The 13,860-nt window shown below is 44.4% G+C and overlaps 1 protein-coding gene across 6 annotated transcripts; it reads right to left on the reverse strand.

The window, feature by feature from the left end:
• Positions 1 to 998: 998 nt before the first annotated feature.
• fbrs (fibrosin) lies at positions 999 to 13,620 on the reverse strand. 6 transcript variants are annotated; one of them, XM_020108453.2, is made up of 18 exons: positions 11,813 to 13,620; positions 10,091 to 10,258; positions 9,724 to 9,750; positions 9,557 to 9,586; positions 9,211 to 9,259; positions 8,290 to 8,644; positions 7,935 to 8,170; positions 7,546 to 7,790; positions 7,394 to 7,438; positions 7,177 to 7,275; positions 6,863 to 6,946; positions 6,619 to 6,657; positions 6,137 to 6,208; positions 5,874 to 6,027; positions 5,477 to 5,557; positions 5,227 to 5,310; positions 4,208 to 4,412; positions 999 to 3,944 (listed from the first exon to the last, which is right to left on the reverse strand). In XM_020108453.2, the coding sequence occupies exons 1-18, from the start codon at positions 12,113 to 12,115 to the stop codon at positions 2,378 to 2,380; spliced, it is 3,843 nt and encodes a 1,280-aa protein (XP_019964012.2). In that variant the 5' UTR covers positions 12,116 to 13,620; the 3' UTR covers positions 999 to 2,377. The 6 variants fall into 6 exon arrangements, with proteins under 6 accessions (XP_019964012.2, XP_019964014.2, XP_019964016.2 ...); XM_020108455.2 differs by having other exon boundaries at positions 6,863 to 6,931; positions 11,813 to 13,619; XM_020108457.2 differs by lacking the exon at positions 9,724 to 9,750 and having other exon boundaries at positions 11,813 to 13,619.
• Between the last annotated feature and the right edge of the window lie 240 nt (positions 13,621 to 13,860).

Raw genomic sequence — 13,860 nt, forward strand, 5'->3', positions numbered from 1 at the left:
ATATTTTGAATTGAAACTATTTTTTAGAGCTGATTGGATTTTCTGTATATTTGACTGTTTTATGAAAGATTTATCAGAAACCTCTTTATTCGCCTTGTATCAGTTCACATACTGTTATTTACGGACGATAGAGAATTTAAACATAAATACGTTTTAGTCGGCCTACTCATTTCAGCCCTAATTATTGGCATGTTGCAATTCAATCCATTTATTCTCACCAAGTTTTACAAATCACTTGAACAATAACATGACTGTCACATGATTGTAATATCATGTGACTTTCTTTTTTTCTCATTATACACGCTCATGTCAGCATACATGCATTTGCACCTCAATGGGTTTTGTAGTGAACCTTAAATTAGTAATTGACTGAAAATGATCTTTTTGGATCCAGTTTATCAAATGAGAGATATTTATTATTTTATAATTCTTACATGACAGTAAAATTAATGTGTTTGGAAAGTTGATCTCATAAAACAGAAGTTGTCATCACTACCTTGGGCTGTTGCTTTCATTTATCACCATTTTCCGACATTTCAAAAGTAGAAGAATTGTCCAAAAAATATTTTTACAATAATCAAAAATGAAAACAGTAATTCCTCACAGCCCTGGCAGGTGTCTCAGATTTTCCTTTTGGTTTCCCATGGGGAGAATGATTGTCAGTGGAAATTATTATTTGTCTGACTGCGTGAGATATAGCTAACACGAGAGATTAAGTATAAAGAATAATATTTAATAAAGCTGAAGAAACATGGCCATTTCTATCACAAGGCCCCAGAGTCCATGGTTACATCTTCTGAAATGTAAACATGTGCTTGTGTTCATATATTTCTATTTTCGGGCTTTGGAGTGTAAAAGTGGAAATATGAGGAGGGGGGGGCGTTTTTCAAGTCTAATGACCGAACAATTAACTGATGAGTTGAGGAAAAAGTTGGTAAATAACCATTCGTAAAACCATAAAAACAAAGGATTCAGAACAAAAGACCCACACAACAGAGTAAACAACAATTCATTTAATAATTAATCTTTGTGGTCTCTAGGGGAGGGGTTTGAAAGGTATAAAATGGTCATATTAAAATAATTGACCCAGTCTTTTCCCTCTCAGGATACCCACTGTCTAGTTGTCTTTTGACACAAGTCCTTATATTTTTTTTTTCAGTTCTTCAGCAGATGTCCCCCTTATCCATGTATATAACTTATTTTTGTTGATGAAACAACTCGACAGTTCAATGTACAAGGCTCCTTTAGTTCCAAATGGATATAGCACACAACCAGTGACAAACAGGCAAACCTCCCTCTCAGCATAATAAAGTCATAGATGATCCTTGAAGAGGCCAGAGGTTGCAAATTGTTAAGGCTCAATGTTCACAAGCATTAAAACGTCGTCTGTGAAGCAAGCCTCCCATATGATTTGAAACATATTACTACCTGGGGAGAGAGTACTGGTTGATACCCGAAACAATTACAAATAACATAACAGTGAATATATTTATTATTATAGAAGATAATTAATGTTAAGAATAATAATTACAAAGGCAATTTCTCTAGACTACTATAATCTGGTCCTGCTCGTATAGTCAAGAGGAGACTGGGAAACAGTTACAGGAAGCTCTAAAATACCGTGTTCACTCACACAGTTCAGCACAGTTCATTTCGCCATTCATCCTGTGAAAACAAAAGACAAGCCCAAAAAGGTTGAATCTCATGAGTGAAGCTGAGGGTTTGAGGTTGGAGTTTTTGGGGGTAAAGCAGGAAACTGAGGTACAACGCTTACTGATATTCATTAAATGGTGTCATCAATAATCTGTCTTCTCACAATGACAAAAAAGACAATGACAGAACAGAACCACTTTACCACTGTATTTCTAGAAACCCTCATCCACAACACCGTATCAGGTTTGATTTATGTAGGAGGGTGAAGCTGAGGATGAACCCTTCTGTTCTCAAAGTGTACATCCTTTTGGAAGTTAGTTCCATTCCACCTGGAATAGGCTTGCTAAGAAGCATAGATCACAATTCACCTGACTAATGAGAAAAAGCTCTCCTCTGCCTCTTCTTACAGCTTTCGAAAGGGAGTACTGTAATAACCAACAGCCAGTATAAAATAAAATACACCAAGGATGCACAGAAACCATGTACCTTTAAATTGCACCGATAGAACCATTGGGCATATTCCAAGTCACATGAATGAGTCTTGCATTTCCCTCCCTACCGTCACATCCAGCCAGTCGTGGTTACCCCTTTCTGTTTGTGAGACTGGAGCTGGTTTGGTTGTGTAAATTGGGGGTTGTAGTCTGCAAGAGGAAAAAGGGGGCAGGTTGAGAGCAGCACAGTGATCCTGACATGTTCCTGAATCTCCTCCAGTGTTGTCCCTGTACTATCTGGACTCTCCATCTTTGTGGGCACTGTACAGTGCCAGCTCACCTGGCCCTGCAAATCTGCGGGGAGGTGTGGACGACCGGTTGGTGATGGACGGAATGAGTGGAGGCGGTACCCCCACCAAGCCCCCTGGGTTCTTTGCAAGGATGCTGTTGGACATGTGGTGTGGGTTCAGTGGGCCTAAACGGGCGTAAAGGCCCGCGTGGTGCTGAGCAGAGGCTCCATGGGGAATTGAGTGGGAGAGAAGGCCAGGGTGGAGCTGCTCCAGGTGAGCGGCAGCAGCAGCATGAGAGGGACCTGAGAGGTGAGCGCCTGGAGGGAGGTGAGGGTGTATCCCGAAGTAGCGGGCCCGCTCAAAGTCTTCTCTCAGGATCTGGGCACGCTGCTCCTCATCCATCAATCCTCCTCCTGGGGGTCCAAGCTGATGAGGGCGTTCAAAGTGATGGCCCATCAGGCCGTACTCCTGGCGGACAGCAGAGTTGGAGGCAGAAGAGGTAGGAGGGTGGTGAGAAGCGGCTGATGCAGCTGCAGCTGCTACAGCTGCAACCCTCTCAGCCTCCAGAAGACGCTGATGCTGAAGCAGCCGGGCCAAATGTGGATCGGATCGCAGGGCTAGATGTGGGTCTGACCGAAGTGCCAAAGCCTCCCTACGATGTTGATGTTGCTGCTGAGCTGCCAGCTCCCTCCAGGGGTCCCAGGTGAAACTGTGAGGGCCCTGTGGTGGTCCTTGGGGGGGACCATGGGTGAAACGTTCTCCTGGACCCATTACCAGCCCGGGAGGTCCTGCAGCGCTCCCCATATATGCTTCAATGGCTCTTGAGCGGTCAAGCAGGGAAAAGTGTTGGTGGGAATGGTTTGGAGTAGGTGGTGGAAGTGGAACACCAGGAGTGGGAGTTAGTGATAAAGAGGAGGAGGAAGGGGTACCAGAACTGTGCTGGTGTGGATGACTGTTGGGGCGGTCAAAGCTGTGGTTATGTGCTGGAGGAGGCAAGGTGATGGGGATGTGCTCCGGCTCCTCCTTCCGCTCCTCTTTGACTTTGACTGGTGGGAGTAGCATTGGAGGTTTAGACACAGGTGTCGTGGTCCGGTCAGACTTCCTGCCCTGAGACAAAGACGTGACAGAGGCAGAAGCTGCGGAGGAAGCAGGGATGTTGCTGTCTCTTTGGGAGTGTGAGGGTTCGTTGTGGAGGCTATGTGCTGTTGGGGCCATTGCGCGGGGGTAAAGGTCCAAAGGAGATGGGGCTGAGCGATTGGAGGGTGGGGGAGTGTTGAGCACAGAGGATGAGGAAGAACGTGGTCTGTCCCTGTCTGCTACTAATGATGAAGATCCAAGAGGAGGTGCTCGTGAAGACACTGTTTGCAGCGGCCGTTTGTCTCCGTCTCTGTCCCGCTCGCGCTCTCTGTCTCTATTGAAGCTGCGTGTCAGGTCCTCAGTGGGCCCACTGCTCCCCCCCAGAGCACTGCTGTGTCCATTAATGTGAGAGACCGGAGTGCTACTGCGCTGCTTGAAGGAAGGACCAACCGGAGACATTCTCACAGGTTGTCGGCCATACAGCATATTGTCTCTGCAAAACAGAGTTCACAGGTTAGATCATCAAAATCATGACAGGTAAAATAAACCAAAGTTCAGACCACAGCACATTTAAAGAAGCATATTCCTAAATCATACCAGTCCTTATGTTTATCATTCAATAAACCTGATTACATGTTTGTTTTGTTAAAAATGCGTTAGAGTTGAAACGATTACTTGATTTATCTTCAGGTCAATGGACAAAAAAAATTCTTATAATCAATGTATTTAATGTATTAAAATAACCAAGTGTGATACCTGTCTTTTTCATCCTTAATGTGGGGGATGTCTCTTCTCTCTCCTTCCTTTCCCCGGTCCCTCTCATCCCTCTTGTCCACCCCTTTAGCCCAGTTGGGACCAATAGGGAACCCAGACGGGCCGCCGTGTAGACGGCTCCACGCTTCGTGATGGTTGGGGTTGGACAAGCCAGCTGGTGAGTCTTTAGGGCCAAACATGGAGCCCGCTGCAAATTAAGAAAAGACATTTCTTAGACAAACAACACTGTGGTTAATGGGTAGAAGCAATTTAAACAGTTTTTACCTTAAAGCGTTCGTGCTAGATATTTTATAAAACTAGCATTTGCATCTTGTGAAAGTAAAAACATCAAATGCATTCTGTTGTTACTTAGATATTAGAGGCTGCGTTACAGCTTCAGAAGGTATTCATGATTTTTATAACACAACTAGATCAGTTTACCACATTTTTAGACTTTTTAGACAATGTGCAATGTTGGTTATTCAAATGTCATACGACCTAAACCTATGCTCTTATTATGGTGGATAACATCCACATAGCTCTATGCAAACATTAATTTCTGATTTCAGCTGAAACTAATATGGGGTCTCAGGTGCCTATGCCAAACAGAGCATAAATAGCTTTAAGTCACATCCTTTTTAGAGCGATGTCCCCCTGTGTGCTTCCCCAGACAGCATTTCCTTGTTGAATCGCTGCAGGGCAGATAACTCATGGTTGCTGCATCTAGATTTGTTGCTAATACATAACTTCAGCAATAAATCTACACAACACAGCTACGGTGAAGATACCTCGAATGATTTCACCACCTCAGACTGCTGAGTCTTTACAAATGCATTTTTTAAACTGAGCCCATTTTACTTATCATCACATTAAGAAGGGTTCACTTTAAGGCCAGGGAAGATGTGAGAAATTACTACACCAGGCAATAAATTAGTAGGGATTGTACAAGGATAACTTGAAAACACTCAAACCCATCCTTCAAGTCTTGTGTTTTAATACGAGAAAGGAGTTTTGAAACTGACCCAGTGTTGGGCTGCCAAGTCCTCCGAAGGCACCAGAACCCAGAGCTCCTAGCGGAGTGAAAGGTGGGGAACGACCATATGGATCTGAAACACAAGGGTCAACATTACAAATACTGTGCGGATACAAACTTAATATTTTTACCCAGAAAAAGAGTTTGTGTACAAGTTACATTCAACAGTTCTGAGAACTGTGCAACCCATAAATTGATTTCTATTGAATTGATGATTTGTCTGTTTAAGCTGCTCTTACCCAAGTGTGCAGTTGGTGCGAGGAAAGAGGAGTGAGGTGTCGATGGAGAGATGAATGGAGCTGAGGACGGAGTGACTGCACCTTAGGGAAAGAAATAAAATAATAAAGACAATGTCATGAGTAATCAAATTAAACACATCAGGTTTGTCACACACTTAATGTGTGGAGGTAACTGTGACTCAGAAAACAATGGTACAGGAGCTTTTTTAAAACCTCAGAGATATAAGGAAAGATAACAACAGGTATTCAGAAAAGGAGTTCTTTAAAAAATTATGTGGAGTGAAAAACTAAAACACAAAAGTGAGGAGATAATTGCATTTTCTTCAAATCATTAAGTCAACAATAAATACATTTTCTGTGAGCAGCTCTTGAGTCACAAAACAGTTTAAACTTGCACCTGAAGCTGAGAAGAGACTGGGGGGTCTTGTTAGGTCGTGAGTGGGAGGAATGGCTCCTCCCATGGGCCCAAGGGGGCCAAGTCCCCCAGCTCCAGGAAGACGGGCCAGCAGGTCACTACGGAGGTCCAACTTGTGAGGATCAGCGTGCATCAGCTGGAAGAGGGAGAGAAAAAAGTTAACCTGGTATTTTTAGAGCTCACCGCCCTTTCTATTTGAATGGCAACTGAAATTTACATCTATAAAAACAATGAGACACACATACCTTTACTTTTTTCTGATGGCTTAGAATCATCCAGGCCACATAAACGTGCATAGCACACCATTTTCCTGGTTTCTGCACAGCACAACAATCACAGGAGTTTACTATGTTATTCCACAAATCTTGCATGTACAACTTTAAAGCCTTTGCACACAGAGTCAGATTTCCTTTCTCAGGGTCAGAAATCTCATCTAAACTCAACACAAGACTGGGGTTTCCAGCTGGAGATCAGGTTACTCGCGAGGGATCAGTTTGAGTTTGGAAATAGAAAAAAGAAAGACAGTAAAAAATGTTTAAGTAGCCACAGTATTATATCTGAGGTAATTTTTGAATCTGAAATATCTAACTGGGTGTGCAAGGGCAGAGAATAAATCAGTAGCAGTCAAGATTCCAAGTGAAAGAAGTGCAAAGAGTGAGTAAAGCAGTGAGAAAGTAAAAAAGGCTGAAGGTTTTAAGGAGCCATGGGATCTGTTTTTTTTGCTTACATTACTGACTTTCAACGATGTCCCAAATGGATCAGTTAGCTACGAGAGAACAGAAGTGTGAAACCACTTTTAATCACAGTGTCATGTCTCACTCTTTATCAGAAATAACCTTTTGCACTCTTAACTGCACTGACTAAGCCCGTGTTGCAGCACATCCCAGACTAAACTGGCTTTCCTCAAACAAAAGAAAATAATCACTGGAGGAATGATGCAAACAGGTTTCAAGTAAGCACACTGCCCTTACCCTGGGGTCTTTGGGCTGCAGGTGGTGAGGCACAACCCCAAGACGTGCAGATAAATCAGGACCCGTTCCCTGAGGGACAAGAGGCTGTCACACACACAGCACAAAACATCAGCCTCAATCTACTCGTCTTCAAATGATTAACATCTGACATTCTTTTTGTTTTTATGTGTGGCACCCCTGCTGCATGAGGTGTCAGTGTTCCCTACATATCAAAACAAGCTTCATATTTATATCTTTTTTCATCTTTCAGTGTGGGTGATCAAATTAACTCAAACTGTCAAATGTTGAGAGGAGATAAAGAGAGTTATTCTCACCTTTGGCTGAAATGCTCCTCGCAAGGAGCTGAATGGCCCAGTGGGAGGAATCACAGGCTGAATACTCGGCACTGAGGGAGGTGGGTATTGCGGGAAGAACTGCCAGACAAACACAAAACAACAGACGAAAATATTACGAAAATGTATTACTTTTTAAGAGTCCCAAATTTAAGCTCAGACTTCTTTAATCATCAGTCAGAGGAAGCAAAATACTCACAGGGTGTCGGTACAGCCCGTCCATTTTGGCTGCATACTTATCAAACTAAAAGATAAAAACAGTTCAGCGATTAAAACATCTTTCAAAAATGCATATAATCCACATTCCAGCCACACTGAAATTTCAAGTTTGACACGTTCGGAGCATCTCACCAGAGGTGGCGCAGTAGCTGTAGGTTGCAGGAAGGGCGTGAAGTGTTGGTGTGTGTGCGTGTGTTGGTGCTGGTGGTTGTGCTGATGGAACTGGAAGGCCATGGGCGGGATGCTCGGCTGGTTCTGAGATGTTCGGCCCGATGAACCTGGTGCAGAGCTCGACGATGATGGACCACCAGGAGTGGAGCGGCCTGCAGCCGCTGCATTGTTTTCAGCCCCTGGGACACTGCGTCTGCCCTCACGCTCTGATGAAATCAAGAGATGGACATTGTTAAATTCTGATGCTGCAATATTTAAAGAGGGTGTCAGATACTCAGATAGACACAAACCACAGACTGGCTCTTAAATTCAAGTGTTGAAAGATAATTGTTTTTGTTGGTTGACTGTACCTGCTGCTGCTGAGTGGGCGGGACCTTGTAACAGAGGTGGAGGCGGAGGCAAGCCGGGGGAGGATGTGTACAGGGCCCCAGAGCTGGCACGGGATGGAGGTCGCAGGGGCCCTGAAGATCCTGAGCCCCGAATGTAGGGCAGCGACACACTGGTAGAGGGAGTTGGGGGCCGCATGGAGGATGATGAAGATGCAACCGATGAAGCAGATGACGGAGGTTTGACTGGGGTGCTGCTCCTGAGAGGAAGAACGTGTGTATGAGTCATGTTTTCTAAAATTAATTTAGAAGCAAGATTCAAAATAAAACACATTTTAGTCAAGACTTTATATGGTGTAGGTATTCACAAGTTACATACCTGTTGTTGATGTTGTAGATGGAGTGAGATCGTCCAGGTAAAGTGAGGAAGGACTTGGGTTTGGAGAGCGGCGAGCTGCAGCTGTGGCGGCTTCCGTTTCCGTTGATGGGGCCGGGCCGAGGGACCACGCCTGAGGCTGTGACTGGAGAGTGGGAAGGCAGGCCGAAGGAGGCAGAAGAGGTAGAAGAAGAAACAGGCTCTGGGAAATGCGGCTCCAGGCTTTTCTCCTGGCTCCGCTCCAGGCCAGATACTCGCGGGGTCACCATCAACCGTGAGACGCCACCACAACGGGCCGGTAGAGTTGGGAAGCTTTTGCCCATGGATGCTCCCATGCTTGAGGGGGCAGGTTCCACAACTGAAGAAGACGATATGAGACACCATTTTGAGTTCCTACACATTGCTGACTAACAGAGGAACAGAATCCTGATTGGATGAACATGGGTATTACACATAATGACCCACAGGCCGAAGACAAATTAACAGGACACAGGCCTGATTGGACCGAATGGAACATGAACCTGGCCCGAGCAGCGTCACAGGTATGGATCTTAATCACTAGAAATCAAATAGATCCGTACACTAGGCGTGTGCGATATTTATCGTCTACGATAATATCTTAATTGTTGTTTTAACGATGTGCAAGCTCACGTTATCGAGTATTGGGTAGATCCACACCGAGCGTGCACCCCACTCCACCATCTCTGTAGTTATCAGACGAATGACTAAAATCAGTGCCACACCGCCTATTTGAATCAAAATGTAGTGATTCAAGAACAAATGAGAGACTGGCTTTTTCTTAATTTTCCGTTAAGATCTATATATAGCCATGCCGGGGCCCATTGAGTGACACATCAGCTAAACGTTTCATGAATGTGAAGCAGCAGGGGAAAAATGAAGTAAACCATATTTCTAATTTCTCACCTTTTCTAGTGCTGACTGTGAACACTGGATCCATTTCATTGTCAGAAGCCTGGAGATGGAGATAAAAAATAGATTTTGTTATATTAATGCCCCGTCTACACCCAGTGACAGTCAACATATCAATCAGCAACATTAATAATTATACCAGATCGAGAAAATGTGACAATGCGTTGAAGGACTTCTGAATAACAGAACTCTTTAATACTTAGTTGATTAATCGTGTAAAAGTAATGACAACAAAGCTCCTTCAAAGACAAGGACAAGTAATGCAAACTATGTAAAGTGCCATGCAATTCATTAGCTAATAAAAACACTGGAAGAAAGACAACAGGAAAGTACTACACACCTTGTCTCCTGTATCACTCTCAGTGTCACACTGAAAGAAGATGGATAGAAAGAATATTCCGTTAATCATCAATTAGAACATTTCAGTTTTAAAGAAATGGGTAAAAATAATGGACAGACATGAGAAAACAACATCACAGTCAATACAGCATCAGAAAAGAAACTTACAATGTAGCCAGTCTCCAAAGGATGTCCCTAAGATACAAAAAAATAATAATATTTTTAGCTCCAATTGTTTTCAATTAGGTTTTAAATGTGGCTTAGTAAAAAAGTGTCATGTACTGTGATTAAACATAAAATAATATGTTCACATCAAATAATTTCCCTGTTGCATGGAATCATCCTGCACTCCTTCGTTTACAACATCCTTGAAAGATAGGTGTTAGAATTTAGTGTGTGTGTGTTTAAAACCAGTTTTCGATATGCAGGTTAGAATGGAAATGTAAACACAGATATTTGATTAAGACTTACTGGCTCAACCTCCAACATGACAAGATGAAAAAACTAGAGCCCCTAAGAGCCATTAATCAATCACCTCTATCCTTCTCCTCTTGTTTCTACTCTTCAAGCTGGGGTAGCTGTGCGGGGCTCCTTCCTCCGGCTCTGACAGTGGTCCTCCACCATTCTCCTCTGGCCCCCTCTTCCCCTTGTTCCTCCTTCCCAGCATATCAGTGCGCTGACTGGGCTTCAGTGAGCAGTCCATCTGATAAAGAGAGTTTTTTTTTTTTAAATATCAGTGTTTACGCATCATGAATGTATATGCCTGAGGCCACGGAGGTAGCTAGCTTAGTGTCCTGAAAGACCCAAATTCTGCACATGTTCTACTATAAGTGAAAGCAAAAATAGAAACATGAGAAAGATGTCATGAAACCATGACGTCAGCTGTTTGTGTGTGGTAAGATTTGGGGATTTTTTGGGGATATGTGGTAATATTTATATAGATACATTAGACTGATCAAAAACAGCTTAAAACTACTTAAGAGTTCAACCAAAGAATTTTCAAAAAGGTAGAATCAGTATTTATGAGCTCAAATATGTTACCAGTGTGTTGTAAGAAGGAGCTTCTTGACTATAAAAGGTCACTAGCCAAAAAAATAATAACATCTAGGAATTATATTGTAATATACTCAGTAGAGGTAGCAGTTTTTCCACCACACATTGTCATTATTCTGTTTGGATTATTCATAGTTTTAAATGTTTGAATTCCCTGACCCACTTGTGAAACTGTTTTAATTGTAATAAGTTTTTTTCTTTGGCAGAATAACTGCAGACAGCTGCTGCTATTGAAAAATTCAGGCATGAAATTAAAAATATGTGAAAGAAAAATCCACCAGTGAAAGCTGGTAAATGTTCTCTTGTATGTTTACTTTCTTCTATTAATGGTTTCAGACAGTAAAACACCACGAAACTTGGCATTTGATAGTGATTCCACAGTAAAATCAAGTTACCCAGGAGAACACAGGAAGTGTGTGTGCAAATGTGCAGTTTTGCAACATAACCTATGGACAAGTAATATGGTTTCCTGTCCTGATGCAGAGGTCAAAAGCAGATACCATCAGATCCACCCTGAAGGCAGATTATTAGATTGATTCTCTTCGTCGACATGCCAAACATGTCTGATGTCACATATATCATGTGAAAGCTCTAAATTTATGGCAGAAACTTCAAACCAAACAAATGCAGATTCTGGAATCCTCATGTGACTTTTGTTTCCGGCTCTGCTACGATGGATAGACAACTGAACTGAGCAGGTCGGGAATGAAAAGTATTAGAAGAGGAGCCCCGGCCAAGTGCTTAAACAGAAGGGTTGGGGTTATTAATACACAATTACAGTCGTGTATTGTTCCTTTCTTTTTCTGAGAAGCCATTTGGCAGCTCATCAACACCTCACAGAATTAGAACATGAATAATTGAGGCCTCTCCAGAACCCATCAGAGGGATGCCTTGGGGTTTGGGTTTGGCCTGAGTGCAGTGCTTTCTCCGAGCAAGGAATGGTCAGAGTTGAGGAGTTCAATCTGAAGCCTTTTCATTCCTTTGGCTCTGAGGATGGTGACATGATTCGACGTGATGAAGAGGAGTAAAAAAGGGATTGAGATAAAGTTTAGGTTTAGATCAGATAAATAAGAGCAAAGGATTGTGTCAACAACCTGCCAGCGACATGTGAGAGTCATCCATCACTTTGTTTGCACGAATGTGTGGAATAAATGCAGTTTGATGGATGACAGCTGATGTCTGGGTGTAAAATCCACACACTTACCTCCAGTGCCTCTAAGCTGATGAAGCTCGCAATAGCAAAGCCATCGATGATGTCTTCCTCGCAGGACACAGACTCCCTCTTCCTCCGGCGTGGAGGCCTGTGTCTCCCAAAACCGGGCCGGCATTCTCTCCCACCGGGGCCCAGCACACTGTTGGTCCCGCACGCCTCCCGATCGGAGCCCGAGGACAGGGATGTGGCCCGCTGCTCGGCCAGGTCCACTCTCCGCCTCCGCCGCTCCCTGTCGCGCTGGGAACGGGAGCGTCGGCTCTGCCTGAATCCAGTGCTTCGGCTCGGGCCCTCCATGTTCAAAACCCCCCTCTGCAACTCCAGAGAGACCAAAGGCACTTGATTCAAGTCCCGGTCCGGCGGACAGGCACCGAACCGCAGATAAAACACCACCACACGGGCCCTCGCAGGGAGCCTCCGTTAAAAATGGCGTTAATGAAACCAGTGGCTGTTATTCACCGTCCTTTGACAACAGTCCGCTGGCACCTGTGCCTTTCTTCCGGCGAAATTTTAGATTCATTTCAGAGAAACTCGGATCCACATGGGAATTTAAATCACCCGAGAACAAACACGAGCAGACGGACGGATGTCAGGACATGGCTGATTGTGTCTCGGAGGAGGCTAACGTTAGCGGGCTAGCAAGGAATTCAACCGACAACCACATAAGTTGCACGCATGTAAACAACAAAAAAAAAGAAAAAAGAAGAGACGCGTCTTAATTATGCTGCTGACCAAACCGGACGAGTGTCCTCCGGAGATGTTTCACAGAGAAACTAGCGTCGCTCGACACAACCGTGGGATTTCCTATATTTCTGCACACGCTGACACATTTATTAGCAAAACCTGAACGTTAAGCTGGCTAACGACAACGAGGACACGGGCCACCGGCGTCAACACAACGGCCGCGACACGATAAACGCGTCGCCGCGAAATGAAAGTGTTTCTACTGTCTTAAATTACTCCCGACGAGAGGAGTAAGATCAGCTGTCCGCTGGAGTTTGCGTATTCAATGCTACTGCTAGCTAGCTAGCTAGCTCAGTGTTGATTTCAGCCAATTAGCCTTTAGCTCGCACGGCTAACTCACGGCACATTACGACATATTCAGCCCGCAGCATAAGAATAAAATGATATTCTTAAAACGTGTCTGCGGTGTTTGACCGGCTGGAGGCCACAGGGTGAAGCTAACTAACGCTCACCGGCGGAGAGGATGGATTGTCCGGTGTCGAGACGCTAATGGCCGATGGTAATGGTTGAATTCGCATCAAAAGAAAGACGTAACGTTAGCTCTCCGGTTAGCCAGCGTTAGCCGGCTAAACAACAACCTCTGTTTTTTACAGGAAGCAGGAGGGACACGGAAGCATTTTAACGAACCAATCGGGCACAACTCGCTAATATTCAGCGTGTTCACACGCAGCTCTTCTTCCCTTCCACCTCCATCATAAAGGAAAAAAAAAATCAAGGCCCAAGCATCAAAGCCACGGTGTCGATTTCCATTAACGAGGGTGTCGGCCGAGCCCCCGTCGGGCCGGGCAGCTCCTTCGTGCGGCCGAGTACATCCAGTGTTTGGGAGAAGTTGGAGCCGAAGGTTTCCGCTCAGCGGCTCGTCTTTCTCGCCGAATCCAGAGATAGACTAGTGGCGGAGAGGAGGCGCTCGGCCCCGCTGCTGCCCCCGTCTCAAGTTTCCACGGAATTTGGAAATTATCGTGAAATTCGTGGAGACACAACCCTTGTCAGACCGAGCCGTGCATTGTGTGTGCCGCTCTTCTTCCTCGCCCATCACACGGGCTCTGTGGCGGCTCCGCTCCTGCACACTGCCGCCGTGTGGAAAATCCACGCACACAGTCCACAGTGGAACAAAACTCTCTCACAGGCGAAATAAAAAAAACAAAAAAACAAATCATATAAGAAACTAATGCACAAGTTTATCAAGGCCAGACGAAAACAAGAGACTCCATTTCAGAAGCTTACACAGCCTGCACATCTGGTTTCCTGCACTTTATTCCACTGCACATCTGGTTTCCTGCCAGTTTGCACTTTATTAG

This window comes from Paralichthys olivaceus, chromosome 21 (assembly GCF_024713975.1).
Source record: "Paralichthys olivaceus isolate ysfri-2021 chromosome 21, ASM2471397v2, whole genome shotgun sequence".
NCBI lineage: Eukaryota > Metazoa > Chordata > Actinopteri > Pleuronectiformes > Paralichthyidae > Paralichthys > Paralichthys olivaceus.